Below are 14,612 nucleotides of genomic sequence, written 5' to 3'. Positions count from 1 at the left end.
GAATTTAATTACGGGTGTACTCTCAATATATTTAATGTTCAATGGGAAGCATAAAAAACATGTTCCTTTATCAAGATGCAAGAAAGCATGTGACCACACAAGAAATCCTGTAAATGTAATGCACGGGCACGTATTACTGGTTCCAGGACTCTGTGCATTATGTACTGCTGTGCGGTATTTTTTACAGGTTAAACCCTCTCTCTATAGACCAGCCTGTCACACCAATAAACCATAGCTGGAGATGATCAGAGGAGCGTGTTTGATTATACCACATATCCCCCCTCCACATTACATCTCCAGTTATTCTCTATAGCAACTCCTGTCAGAGTGTATTGATTTTATGTGCACACTGCTATGGAAGTACAGTTTATTGCAGTACACTTGTATGCAGGCTGGATATGGTCTAATTTTGTTCCCGGGATAATATATAGTACATGACAATCAAAAAGGAGTCCGAGAAGGTTTTGATATAATACTATAAAGGAGAGGTTAGGCGACCATTATCAGTGTACCAGCTAAAATGTAGTCAAGCCTAGTATGCCAGCTGTGTATGTGTGTATATATAGATACACAATTTCATCATTTCTTATTTTCTGATACCAAGATCAAGATAATATTGATAGCAATGGAACCATCAAATAAATCTTCAAATTATGCCACACATAAGTGCCCCCAATTAATATAATGCCACATAGTAAGCTGTGTGTGTGACTTACCTCTTGCTGACATACGAGTAACCTGTAGAGCCCATGCGCACCAATTCAGTTTTGGCGATGTGCTGCAGTGAAAGCAGCTACGGAGTGCCAGACTCCAGGCCGCTGCGTGCCATTTCTGGCACACGTACCGGAGGTTGTCAACCCCTGCTATAAAGCATACTAGGAAGTGGAATGTTATAGATCACAGCACATTCACATTACAACTGTGCCACCACACTACTCAAATATATTAACACTAAAAATGCTTGGTATCATCAAGGGAAGAAGATCATCTGAAAAGGATGGCTTGGAAAAACAGGAAACTTGATTGTTAAGACAGAACATCGTCCCATAGAAGAGAAAGAAAAAAAAGTAGATTTGTTTGCATCACCATTCAAGGTTATTTAATGATCTACTGAGGGAAATGTCATTATCGTCAGCAGTGGTTCTTAACCTGTGAGCCTGAACCCAAAAAACAGACCACCAAGACATTTAGACTGTGTCCTCCTTACTAATCATGTTTTAATATTTTGTACAAATCCCTAATTGTCTTAAATTAATCATATTATATGTAAAATAAAATAAAAATATATATACAAGTAAAGGCTTAAAAGAAATTATAATTTAATGAAAACTATTAGGTTGCAAGACTGGTTCACAGACATAGCTTACAAAACATAGAAGTCAACTCAGATGGGATAAATTGTATTCTAAATGAAGCAGGGCAGACATTAGAAGTCAGTTGGCCTAACCACCAAATGGTTATATCGGTGAGCAATTTGATCATATTGTACAGGTCTGGTCACTCATCCTGGCTCTAAAGTGTGACTGGCCACACACTCCCCGACTACTAACAGATTAGCTGACAACACATGCAACTTGGTGTGGTTTATCAGCTGACCTGCCAGATAATATTCAATCAGTTTAAAAAGGGTCCACATACTGAAATGATCCGCCAGTTTGGTTAAAAATGACCACAAGAATGAACCAAACCTATGCGTGTAGAAAGAATTAAGTGAACAACAATTCACATCCAGTATAAACCCATTCAAAAATGTGCTGAATATCTTGCCGCTTTACAACAACAAGTACTATAAATATCTGCATTCTTAAACCAGGAGAAAGGCTGATATTCAGTTCTAGAGAGAGAACAACAAGACTTATTTCTTATATGTTGGTTCAAAGATGATATATAGTCTGGTTTGGAGAATCCACACTATGTGAACATGAAGAAAAACAGAATTAATGTATAACTCAACGGTCTGCTCAGACCCTTAACATGCCAGGGCATGTCCAGTAGTATGACAGTATAATGTCACCACAAGGGATTTGAAAGCCATGATGGACTACTTGGCATTGCATTAGGTTTTTTAATATTCTAGTAAAGGAATGCTATTTTATTCAAACCCCTTGAATGTTCTGTCCCATAAACATTATATTAGTGTGCTGATTCCTACCTTCTCAGTCCCATAATCTTGCGAGACATAAACACTTTTCTCTTCACTTCTTTTCTCAGATCTCAGCTCCAAATTTGGAGAGGAAGTTGAAAACCTGTCAAAGAGTCACAATACAAAATCAGATGTAAAAACACAAACTGGATTATCTTTATGAAACTATAAATAACCGTAAACACACATTTATTTCTCACAGCTATATATATGCCTCTAAAGGTGAAGGAGTCTTTGTTGTTGAGACATCTGTGTAATATGCAAATGGAAAACACAAATGCTCCTAAACATCTCACAAGTTCATCCAAAGACAGCAATACAAGATTGACACGATTTACTCACCAGAACATTACTACAGGGAAACATTGTCATGGTGGGTAGCCTATGTAGCCTGTACAAAGTTTTGATATCTATATCAGGGACAGGTTTTGGTTTGTTTTATTATTATGTGGTCAATGAATGCCTAAAGGATTCTTCCTTAGTACAATAATTAGCCCCACCTGCCATTAATGGACTGGACCAGCTTGCCTTCTTGTTTTCCGAGTGTGTAATTCTATTAAATAGGAGTTGGAACAGGTGGTCATTTTTGCTCTTCACTGTTTGGTACATAATGCTGCCCAATGCTGTTGCTCTCATTATATAAAGTTACAGAATCACTGTGGTTACTCAATCTGGTTTGGCATTTAGTACAGACAGCCTACTGCACAAATGCCTTGTTATGGCTGGTTGGCCAACATATATGTTTGCAAGCCTATCCAAAGCAACCACAGGTTTTTAATATTTATATTAAATATAGTTGGTTTTTTTTCATTAGATAGTCAATGGGTGTCTCATTTTGCAAATTGAGTTATAATATGGCCCATCTTCAAGAGCACCTAAATAAATGCATTAGAACTGCTTGTGTTCTTGTTATTCTTCAACAGTTTGGACAAATCCTAGCTTTGAGAACTGTGATGTTACCCACTTTTATACATTTCCTCAGATGATAAAGGTTCAAAAATAAGAAATACACCGTTCAGCCACAACATTTAAACCACCTGCCTAATTTTGGGTAGGCACCCCCGATGCCACCAAAACAGCTCTGACATGTCGAAGCATGAACGCCACAAGACCTCTGAAGATGCCCCGTGGTATCTGGCACAAAGGTGTTAGCAGCAGATCCCTTAAGCCCTGTAAGTTGTGATGTGGGGCCTCCATGGCTCGGACTTGTTTTTCCAACACATCCTACAGATGCTTGATCAGATTGAGATCTGGGGAATTTGGAGGTCAAGTCAACACCTTGAACACTTTGTCATGTTCCTCAAACCATTCCTGAACAATGTTTGCAGAGTGGCAGGGCGCATTATCATGCTGAAAGATGTCATTGCCATCAGGGAATACCGTTGCAATGAAGGAGTGTTCTTGGTCTGCAACAATGTTTAGGTAGGTGGTATGTGTCAAATTAATATCCACATGAATACCAGGACCCAAGGTTTCCCAGCAGAACATTGCCCAAAACATACTTCCTTCGCCGTTAATCAGTGCTTGGAGAATAAACTCCTATTTTAAAATACTACACTATTTCTGCTCAATATCCTGTATTATTCTACCTCCAAGGTTTAATGTATTACACCATTGATGCACTATTAAGGCATCTACTGATACCGGTATGGTTCCACATATCTGAATCCTTGGATCACTATGTAATATGCCATTGCCAAGTGCTCCATCCTAAACCATATGGGCACTTACGTTACCTTTTCACATTTTCTTTGCTGTGTTTACAGGTTGACTATATGGTCATATTTGTTGTGTTCCACTGCCTTCACGATGGATTGCACTGGCAATGTGAATGGACAGTAACAGCCAAGTCTACCAAAAGCGAAGGTTTTGTATACATATTTGTTAGCTATTAATTTCCAATACACCAATGTTAAAAAATGACATTAATGATAGCAATGCTTCTACCTTGTATCCCTCATAGGCAATTTGTGAATCACTTTTTGAAGAATTATGCAAATTTTATAATGTATATATACAAAATCTTATGTACTGAATAAGGTTGATAAATTGATTTAATGATTACAAAACATTCTGATCCCCTTTAACTTCTGGGTGGCTATAAGAATTATTCAGTTACCCAAGGATAAAATGGCCTTAATTATTAAGCTTACATAGGAAGGGCAAGATCTTTACACATAATGTACACCATTATCAAGAGCATGAGTGTTATGGGAAAATTGCAGTCTTAAGAGCTTAGATATACATTAGCAATAAAAAAAAGACGAACGGTCATAAAATAGAGCGCCTACTTGGTGTTATCATAAAGCACCTGGTGAAATAAGACAAAGTTCAGAAAAACTAACAGGGTCATATAACCTGCAAGGTATAAAGCCCAGTTCACTTAAAAAAGCACTCTTGCCTGTACTGGTACAAAAATGGGGGCAAAGCTGGTACATTCAATGGAAAGGTTGAAAGCAGAAAATAAAATAATAAAAAATAACCAACTTTTCAGCGACTACTGAGCAGCATGCAGAGCAATAAAACCATGCTGATTATTAAAGAACGCGTATAGATAAGTGAGCTTACGTTAAATTCCTTGTAAAGATAAGTGCAAAGTACTATCTAACTAAAGCTGATCACAAGTAGAACTGAAAAACAGGTTGAACAATGACCCCAATGTGTGGGGTCAGTGGCCATACCAATTATATAGATACCGTAATTCGGCTGGTAAGTCCTTAACAACTTGATGCAATTTCACCATGAACGTTTGTGGTCAATTTAATTAGTGATCAGGTTGTTTGGCCATTGAGGTTCCTATGAACTTAAAATTAAGTATTAACAGACACTCTCTGCAATCTACACCATTTTGTGAATTAACACTGCACTTTGCAGCCCCAGTTTCATACCAAACAATTCTAACCGTAATATCATCCCACATACCGGTATGTTAATAATATACATACTTTTTTGTGAAGTCTGTAGTCATTGGATGCGACTGTGGCCTCCCAGACTTCACATCCTTATCAGAGACAAGGTTTGTAAGTTTTCGTTCAGTATTTGTTGCAATCCTGTCTTCTTTATTTGTAGGCACGTCCACAGCATCCATAGAGTTGGTATTGGCAAGATAAAGGCTGATTCTCCTTTTAATGGATCCAGGAGTAATTGCACTTCCCTCTGCATTCTTTACTTTACTGGGTGAATGGACATTAGAATCGGAAATAGTTTTTGGGGTTTGGGCACCACTATTTGCCGCCAACTTCACTACACCTTCATTTTCAGCTACATCAGCTATTTCCTGCTTTCTGCTGGACTTAGATTCCACGGTTATCTCTTTTTCCACCCGTTCAGAAGTCATATTCCTGGAAGAACTGCTAACTACACCTGTTCTTGTGACATTGGCAATAGTTTTACTGCGTGCAAAATCCTCTTCCTTGGATTCAACCTCAGATTGGTCTTCTGTGTTGGTTAATGAATTATATTTCAAAGGTCTGTTTTCCTTAGTTTCTTCAGAAGGACTTTCTTTTTTGTTCCCAAAGACTTTACTTTCAAACAAGCAGGTAAGGTCCGCTGAAAGAGGTCTTCTATTCCATGTTTTCTGGTCCTCCTCTCCTTGAGGGTCATTTGTGGGGTCATTTACAGAGTCTATAAACATAGACATTGGACGACGTTTTGGTCTTAACTGAGCTCTAACAGAGGAGCTGTCTATTCTTTCAGGCTTAAGAGAAGAATTTTTACCTTTCAACAGCCCACTCTCTTTTTGTTCATCCACAGAAATTGAAGAGGTTTCTCTGGCACAGACATTAAGGATACTATCCTGGTGTGAAGGTTCAGGTTTCCTATATATTAGTGGAGGCTTCGATGTAACTTTCCTTTCATCAGCTTGTGAAGTTGATTTTGTGTCACTGAGACCAGTTGTTCCTGGGGTCCAATTAGGGCTCGTCTGTTTTCTACTCGCAGCTGTAGAATAAAACAATTCAGACTTATTGCCTAGGTCCTCTTCAATATTGGGTTGATAAGAGGATGTGAAAATTCTACGACCCACTCTTTCACTTTCATCGGTTTTTGCACTACCAAATAAAGATATGCTATTAGACGCTTGAAATGGCACATCACTGTGTGGCTTGACATCTGCAGAAAACATGGAGCTCATTGCTACAGATCGTCTATTTTCCAGAGGTAATTCCCTTGAAAAAGGTTTGGGCGAGAGTCTTGGCCTCATACCAGGGCTGAACATGCTCACAGGTTTAGAAGGAACTCTTGTAGTATCTTCAATGATAATGGAGCTGGATATGCCAGGATCACTGGACTTATTGCTTGCATCTGAGAGAGGACTAACAAATGTCCTTGGGAGTTTAACCTCATTTAAAATATCACTCCGTGTCTCCCTTGCTGTCACTTCTACTCTTGTAGCCATGGCTTTCATCGTCACAATTTCATTTCCCAAATTTCCAAAGCAGTGGAGATATCCAGTCAATGATACTGAAAAATAAAACATAGAAAAAAAATATTGTATTATTGTATAGTAATTATTGATGTGTTGTTATGCCATGAAATATTCCTTTTTCTGTTAAAATTAGTAACTGTCAAACATTATGAATCTTTGAGGAGCTTCTTTCTGCAGATAGGAGTCAAAATCTTAAGCAAAAAAAATGACTTACTGCAGGGACGAAGTAAAACATGGCAAACTATGGACATGAATATTTTAACAAGAAGCCCGTGTATGTGCCACAGGCTCACAAAACTAATACTTTTTTAAAATGTAATCATTCTCTGTGCTTTACTATACGAGAATAAAAATAAAACGTTATAAAAAAAAAAAAAAGTAACAATCCTCAAGGCATTAATATACATCCATTTATTACTGTTTTTATGTTCTTAACTGTCATTTTTACAAGTTAAATTATCATGTCAATGTTGCATCAGTTGTAATTATGCACAACCATAAACTAAACATCATGCCGTTTACGCAAGGTTAATTTGACAGATCACAACTCTTGTCTATTTAACTCGCACACATAAACAAAGTTTGTTTTTGCTTCCTTATTTTCCTTTTAAATGAATTCCATAGGGGAACAAAAAACAAAAACAGTACCCTACTTAAGGTAACATGGATAAATAAAATAAATAAAAAAACACAAACAAAAACATTAGGAGGCATATTCAATTCCCCGCATTGTTCTAAAGAACACTACGGTAATAGATGCACATTACCATTAGTACGGTAATTTCAACGCTGATTTTTTTCTCACAGTTCTGAGCCGTGAGCAAAAAAATCTACGATAAAATTACCATACTAACAGTAATAATGAGCACCCCGGGGAATTGAATATGCCCCTAACAGTTAAAACAGATAGACAAGTTGCCTTACACTGGCTCTGCTTCCCCTACAGAATCCATGTCAAACTCTCCCTCCACCTACAAGGCCCTCTCCCACTCCACTGCCCGATACATCTCCAACCTCCTTTCCATTCACACTCCCAAAGATTTATCCCGGGCTGCCCCCTCCAGCGCAAAAGCCTTCCATGCTCTATACAATGGTCTATTAATCTGTGCTCCTTTAAACAGGCATCTATAACTCCTCTGTTCCGCAAAGCCTACCAGCCATCCACATGCTTGATCTCCTCACCTCTCTATTCCCCTGCTCATTACTCGCTCCTCTTGTGCTAGATCCCCTCCACTGACTCCGCATTGTGTTTGTTTGACCTCCTTTTAGGATGTAAGCTCTTACGAGCAGGGCCCTGTTCCCTCCTGTCTCTATACCTATTCATCTGCTCCAACTTCACTGTACTAGCTATGCTCTGAGCTCTTGGTATTATTCCTTTATTGTACTGTACTGTTTTACCCTCTATGGTCTACTGTTTCAATTCTGTACGGCGCTGCGGAAATCTTGTGACGCCTTATAAATAAAGGATAATAACAACAACAATAGTAGATGTCACATTTCACCCTCCACCTGTGACCACTCAAAATTGGCACGTCCATATTTCAGAAATATTGCATACAAAATGCAAATCATCCAATGTTGTCTCAGAAACAATCTCCTCTCAGGTGAAAATTAATCCTATAACTTCCATACTGCTTTAAACTTTGGGAGCCCATCATCTACTATAGAACTGCTCACTAAGACACATTTCAGTAATTTTGATTAACATTTAAAAAATAAAAATATATAAATAAAACAGGGAGGTTAGGCCGCAGGGGTAGGCAACCTGCGGCTCTCCAGGTGTTGTGAAACTACAAGTCCCAGCATGCTTTGCCAGTAGATAACCAGCAGATAGGTGGCAAGGCATGCTGGGATCTGTAGTTTCACAACACCTGGAGAGCTGCAGGTTGCCTTACCCCTAGGTTAGGAGATAGCCAACTGGAGACAATTGTCGATTTTGCAACAGAAAAAGCACATATTACCAATTTCCACACTTGAGACTTATATAATATCTAACATAGGTTAATTTGAACAGGTCAGAACCAGATCACTTATCAGTTTGGGATTAGGGATTATACCCTGCTTCAAACAGTCTTTAACCACCAAGCAATCCCATCATATGTTTCACATCATCAGTGTACAGTAAGAAAAGAAAGCACTTAGGTTATTGTTATTGTTCAATTTCCAGCAACTAAAACACATGCCATTATACAAATGGGAATATGCTGGGTAAATCAAACAACAGATAAGACACAATGACCAAGAGTTGGTGAACAATGGATAAATAAAACCCTGCAGAATGGCAGATAGCATAAACCAGACACAGGAAACTATATTATGGAAGCATATTTGTCAAGCAGCTTGTAAAAGGCCAGCAAGCGTTTTCCAACAGCGGAAACATTATTTGAATAACAAATCAAATTTCTAGTACCTAAAAGATGAACTGAAAGAAATCCAAGTTGGTTGAGATACACATACTATAGTGAAATCTGCACCATCTTTTCTCCAATCAATATATAGTATTTAACATGTAAGATCTCTTGGAACAAATCAGGAAAAACACTAGGCAGGGTAGGAAAAAAATAATAATAAAATCACCCTACCCATTGCTCCCTGGAAAAAAACAGTTTCAGCGTGTAATTCCCAGCAAGCCCAGCGCTACCATTAGGCAGCCGCCAGAGCTGGATTAAGGGAGGGGTGGTCCAGATCAAACACTATCGTTCTTGGTGGCTGGAACCCTCCTCCATGACCAGTCACCTTCATGCGACCGAGGACCGCAAGATTCATTCCTCCCTTTCCCTATGTCTGTCTGCCTCCTCCCTCCCCTATGTGTGTCAGACACTGAATCATCACAAGAGACGCGCACCACATGGACGCCAGCTGCAAGAGAGGCAGTTAGAAGCGTCTGCCTCTCCTACACATCTTGAGGAAACGTGGGTTGTCTTAATGTAACGAATGAAGGTGTGGTGGTCTTAATGTAATGAGGGTGTGAGGTGGGCTATTAATTTAATGGTGTAGTGTGAGTTGGGGCTAATTATTTAATGATGGGTGCTATTAGTTTATTTGTGGGGTATTTAATAGTGGGATCTATTCATTTAAGGTGGGGTGATGGGACCTCTAATTTAATGCTGGAGTGGTGTGGCGGCTATTAATTGCATGTGGGGCTGAGTTTGGGGAAATTGGAGAGTTATTTACTAAATGTGAATATGAATTATTTAATGTTGAAAAAGGTTGAGAACTAGGTATATTTATTAAATGGAAATGCTATTAATTTATTGCCAGGCTGATTTGGGGGAAAATAGGTTTATTTGTTCAATGGGGAATTGTGACTGGATCACTTATAAATAACGTATTGCAAAAAATTATTTCAATTAGTGGCGCAGTGCACCAATGTATATCATTGCAAATGTACCGATTTCTGATGCAGAAGGCATATGTTGGAGGAAATGTGTTTTTAGAAGAAAGGAAATCCCATGCTAATTAGACCTTTTAATTTGTGAGCGACATCTTTTAGCCTGAATACACAGGAGGGGGTTGTTAGGTTTCCTATCTCTGTAAGACACAGGATGAAAGTCTAACAGCAAGTAATGTAGGAAATCACAGATCGACGTAAATTTTGTTAACTGTAAATTGCATTTAAGTCCAAATTTTGGGAACATATTACATCCTGATGCTAATCAATGAATTTAATATCTCAGACTTTGTGGTGTCAGGTAGTAAAGGGGGCTGGTTTTCCCCCTGCCAACATGTGTGTCAGAAACAGCATATAAATAGCTCTGTTTGACCATGTAATGTATTATACCATCTATACTTTTGGATGATTGCTTGTACCTCCAACCAGTGTGTAACGGTCCTTGTAAGGACCCCTTCAGCAAACAAACATCACTGCTTGAAGATTCTGCCAGAGACTATTACCTGCTGTATCCTGTGACCAACAGATAAGAGTTTACACGCTTACATACTAATCCGCTCCCCAGCTTTTCTGTGATGAACCCAGCCCCTGTGTGTCAGTGCTCTGCCTGCTACCCAGCAGTCTTGATCCATAGTAAGCGGTCAGGAGGTACCAGCCAACACACAGCTATGAGGCGCTGTAGCAGCTATACCAGATGAAAGCTGTTTTAGGTGGCACAAAGTACCCTAGTGGTGGTATAGAGATTCTACCACAACTATTGCACAGTTGGCATGCACAGTCGGCAAGTATCTGGTGGCAAGGTGACACCAGTACGAGTGGTCAGTAACAGTCGGTTACTGATGTTGAGAAAGAAACCCATATAAAAAGGTTTAGTAAGAACATTCCTCCACTCCTTCCTCCCCCTACAAACTGGGTGGCAAAGTAAGCCCATCCGGTCACAGGAGTACTATTAATGTAATACTGGGCCTGGTTACGGGAAAATAAGGCTATTTATTATTATTATTATTATTATTATTATCATCCTTTATTTATAGAATGCCTCAAATGGTCCGCAGCGCTGTACAGAGGGCAAGCAAAAAAATAGTACATGGTATTACAGGAAAATACAGTAAACAAATTATACAACACGCAAGACAGCTAATATTAGCCCAAATGGGCAATGGGGTGCAAGGGGTACATTTAGCACAAGCTGAAACCAATGCCCATGAGTGTGGGTATGACTGACAGGATCAGAGCCACCTATAGAGGTGTGAAGACAATCAAGTAGCTGGTGAGCAGAAGTCATAGGTAAAGAAAAGAGGAGAAACAGGAAGGAAGAGGGCTCTGTTCAAGATAACTTACAATCTAAATGGAAAGGGACAGACAAACAGTTGACACTCTGGGATGAGTCGGTGGAAGGGGATCAACAAATCAGAAAGGAGGGGTTGAAGCAAGAGTGGGTGAGATGGAGGATGAAAGAGTAGGGTATACTTCGTAGGGGAATGGTTAAACAGTGGAATGCTACGCTTTAATGAACAAGCGGGTTATTAAATGTATATGCTATTAATGTAACGTCAATGCTGGTTGAATGGAAATAGGTATATTAAATGTGAATACTATTAATTGTATTTGATTTAATAGCTGGGACTGGTTGCAGGGAGGGAGGTATAATTGTTAAATGTGGGTGCTATTGATTTAACAAAAGGACTGGCTGGAGCTGTTAAATTTTATATACCTGTCTTTTTCCCCAAATAGGGCACCAACATTCCAGGATCAAAACAAGCAGCAACTGAGCTTAATACACCAGCAGCCGCAGGTAGTGACAGTTGCAAGAACAGGTAGAAGAGAGTAGGACAGGCAGTCATGAGAAGTCTCAATAAGAGTTATTTTAATTTGAAAAAAGTCAAGCATGTGATGGGCTGTGAAGTGGGTATTGGGGGAGTAGGGGTGGCAGGCTGAAGCTTTGACTAAGCTGCAGAGAAACCGTGCACCAGCCCTAGTTCCCAGGGCTCCACTGGGGACAGAGCAGATCAGTGAAAATGTAATGAGTAGCAGGGAATGCGCTTTAAGTAGCTATTGATTTTCTACCATTTCTGAGAAAATCAATCACAGTGTATCTATAATAAGGCTAAAACACGCAAGGAAATAGATGTCCTTCAGACACAAATAAATAGACTAGATCCATTTACAATAGAGACAACAGATGTGGGTCCTACTTGCAAACTTGCCCATGACCTTGAAAAATACAAAATTACACATCAAATGAATCCAACTTGTATCACTGTATAACTTAGAGCAGTTGTGGGCAACTTGGCATAAATTTGCAAGAATTTATTTTTATTAAGAGTATTGTTTTAAGTTCAGATTTTTTTTATATATTTAATATTTCTGCCAGAACTTCTTTATTTAGCTAGTCTGACCAATTATTTTTAGTGCTGTTTTTCTTCTTCTTTTTGGATATTGGCTTTTAAGGCGTATTGCAGTCTCTTGTTACAGCGAATGCTTCTGGTCTATTTTCTAGTACAGTGATATAGATATATTTTCCCTGGGTAGTCCTATGTATATTGTCTAAATGTTTTGTATACGCTATCCTCTTTCACCACTACAAATGCTAATGCTGGGTGTATGCTATAGTATTAATAACTGCTTTAAGAAAAACCCTTAGAAAATGTACAGATTCAAATGTTATATGAATTTTATTGTCAATGTCCCAAAGCTGAACAATGTGAAATGTTGACATCTGGAGCCCTCAACACATTGCATAGTTCTGCACCCTGTTTTATGGAACCATGACTAAATACATCTGAAATGTCATGTACCACTGAGGAACACAGGGGAGCATCTTCACACCAGACAAATACACTGACAATTCAACTCATATTTTAATTAGGCTAAACCATTTTTAAAAGGCAGTTTAAAAGTATTTCTAAACATAAACGAATAGTCCACAATGTGTGACCTCAGATGAGACGTGACCCTACCTGTACAGTTTAATAAACACACAGCATTCACAGAAAATCATTGAAAGATTACAGTATTCTATGTATAGATCTCCTCAAGTTTCTCATTCAACACTGGCATCAGCTTTCTGAACTCCCTTATCTTTAGAACCTTGTAGTTTCTCTGCAAACCTTTCTTAGTACATGCAATCAATAACGATTCAGTGAGGAGAGTACTGCAGTGTGAACTTTAGAGTCCAACACTGCAAGTGGGTGTGTGGGCAGAAGCTTAATTACTCACCAACATGGAAATTTGATGGACCAGTTTATCAATAATAAAGCAAAGTATGAAACGCAACAGGTTAGATAACATGTTTTGTCTGTGTGTAGCTTCAAACCTTGCATACGGAACTGAAGTGAACCACACACATATATACTACACCCATGGTGGCATGGTGTAAGATGTACACACATATATACTTTTTCTATTTTTCTGCATACAAGTAAAGCTGGGTACACACTACAGAAAATTACTGCAGATGTGATTTGTGCAATGATTTTACCAACCACTGATGAGCATGCAGATTTATGTGCTCTTCATCTCTCATAACAATCTGCTGAAAAGATCGGGACTCTGCACACTGTACAGAGATCTGCCTACACTGCTTGTCATGAGTGCACACACACACTTCCACATTTGCCCAACATTGTTCCATCGTTGATCGTGATTTTTCAAATCAAGTGATACCATGTGCTTTAGTAGGATAAAACACGATCATGGGAGTGTATATACTAATGCGATATCTTACCAGCCGCTTATTGTGTGATTGACACAGTGGCGGAACCAGAGGGGGCAATCGGGGCAATCTCCTACCACCCAGCAGCATTCTACATACCTTAGAATTGCTGCAGAGGTACCCAATCAAAGCGAAAAAGGGGGCAGGGGCATCCAGAGTGAAGGATGGGTATGACTATGCTAAATCACCACCCAATTCCCTCTAAAAAAAAAAAAGTCTAGGCCCGCCCCTGGACCAGCACGATAGTTAGATAAAAAAAACCTGTAGTGTGTATTCCGCTTTAGATTTGCTGGCCCTAATCAGGTTCTTTGAGCTCTTTTGTCTGAGTTCGTTGACCAACAGGGAGTCAGCTTTGACAGATCTATCATAAAAATTGCCAGGTAAACCCCAATTTGCTTGCTATTTTTAGATTAATATAGACCACTGACATTTTCGATCTATGCGGTTGATTAATGAGGTTTTTTGACCACAATGTCCGTGACCAACCCTGTGTATGTATGTATGTATGTATGTATGTATGTATATATATATATATATATAATATTTTTAATCTATGTCTATACATACACACACACACACACACACATATCGCAGTCCCACTTCACTTTTGATTCGGAATATTGGACAAGAGCGGTGGGTGGGTCGGTGTGATCAGCTTACAAATGGGGCAGATTTTTATTTTCTGGTTGCACAACTTTCTCTTGAGCTGTGAGGACTCGCTGAACACACTGCAGGAGAGGCGTGGTAAAAAATGCTGAGCTACACATGACTCACTGACCTTGACAACAAAGAGACGTGCACTTGATGTCAGGTAAAATAAACAAGAGACAAACATGACTGAAAAAATGCAAAATCCCATTTGCAACATCCTCCCAGTCCTATTTATAAGTAGTGAAGGAACACAAACAAACAAAAAAAATTAAATAAAAAAAAAAAA

At 39.0% G+C, this 14,612-nt stretch overlaps 1 protein-coding gene across 1 annotated transcript in view; it reads right to left on the bottom strand.

Moving 5' to 3' along the window:
• Positions 1 to 14,612, bottom strand: part of KIAA1671 (KIAA1671 ortholog) — a 156,297-nt gene that overhangs the window by 110,858 nt on the left and 30,827 nt on the right. The window contains exons 2-3 of the mRNA XM_075214442.1: positions 5,089 to 6,604; positions 2,153 to 2,246 (exon numbers count right to left, since the gene is read on the bottom strand). Of these exons, the coding sequence (XP_075070543.1) occupies positions 2,153 to 2,246; positions 5,089 to 6,548 (1,554 nt within the window). The 5' untranslated portion in view covers positions 6,549 to 6,604. The remainder of the gene's footprint in view (positions 1 to 2,152; positions 2,247 to 5,088; positions 6,605 to 14,612) is intronic.

This window comes from Mixophyes fleayi, chromosome 1, assembly GCF_038048845.1.
Source record: "Mixophyes fleayi isolate aMixFle1 chromosome 1, aMixFle1.hap1, whole genome shotgun sequence".
Taxonomy (NCBI): domain Eukaryota; kingdom Metazoa; phylum Chordata; class Amphibia; order Anura; family Limnodynastidae; genus Mixophyes; species Mixophyes fleayi.
Note: the sequence above shows the minus strand (reverse complement) of the source record. Positions and strands in the feature narration are given on the sequence as shown.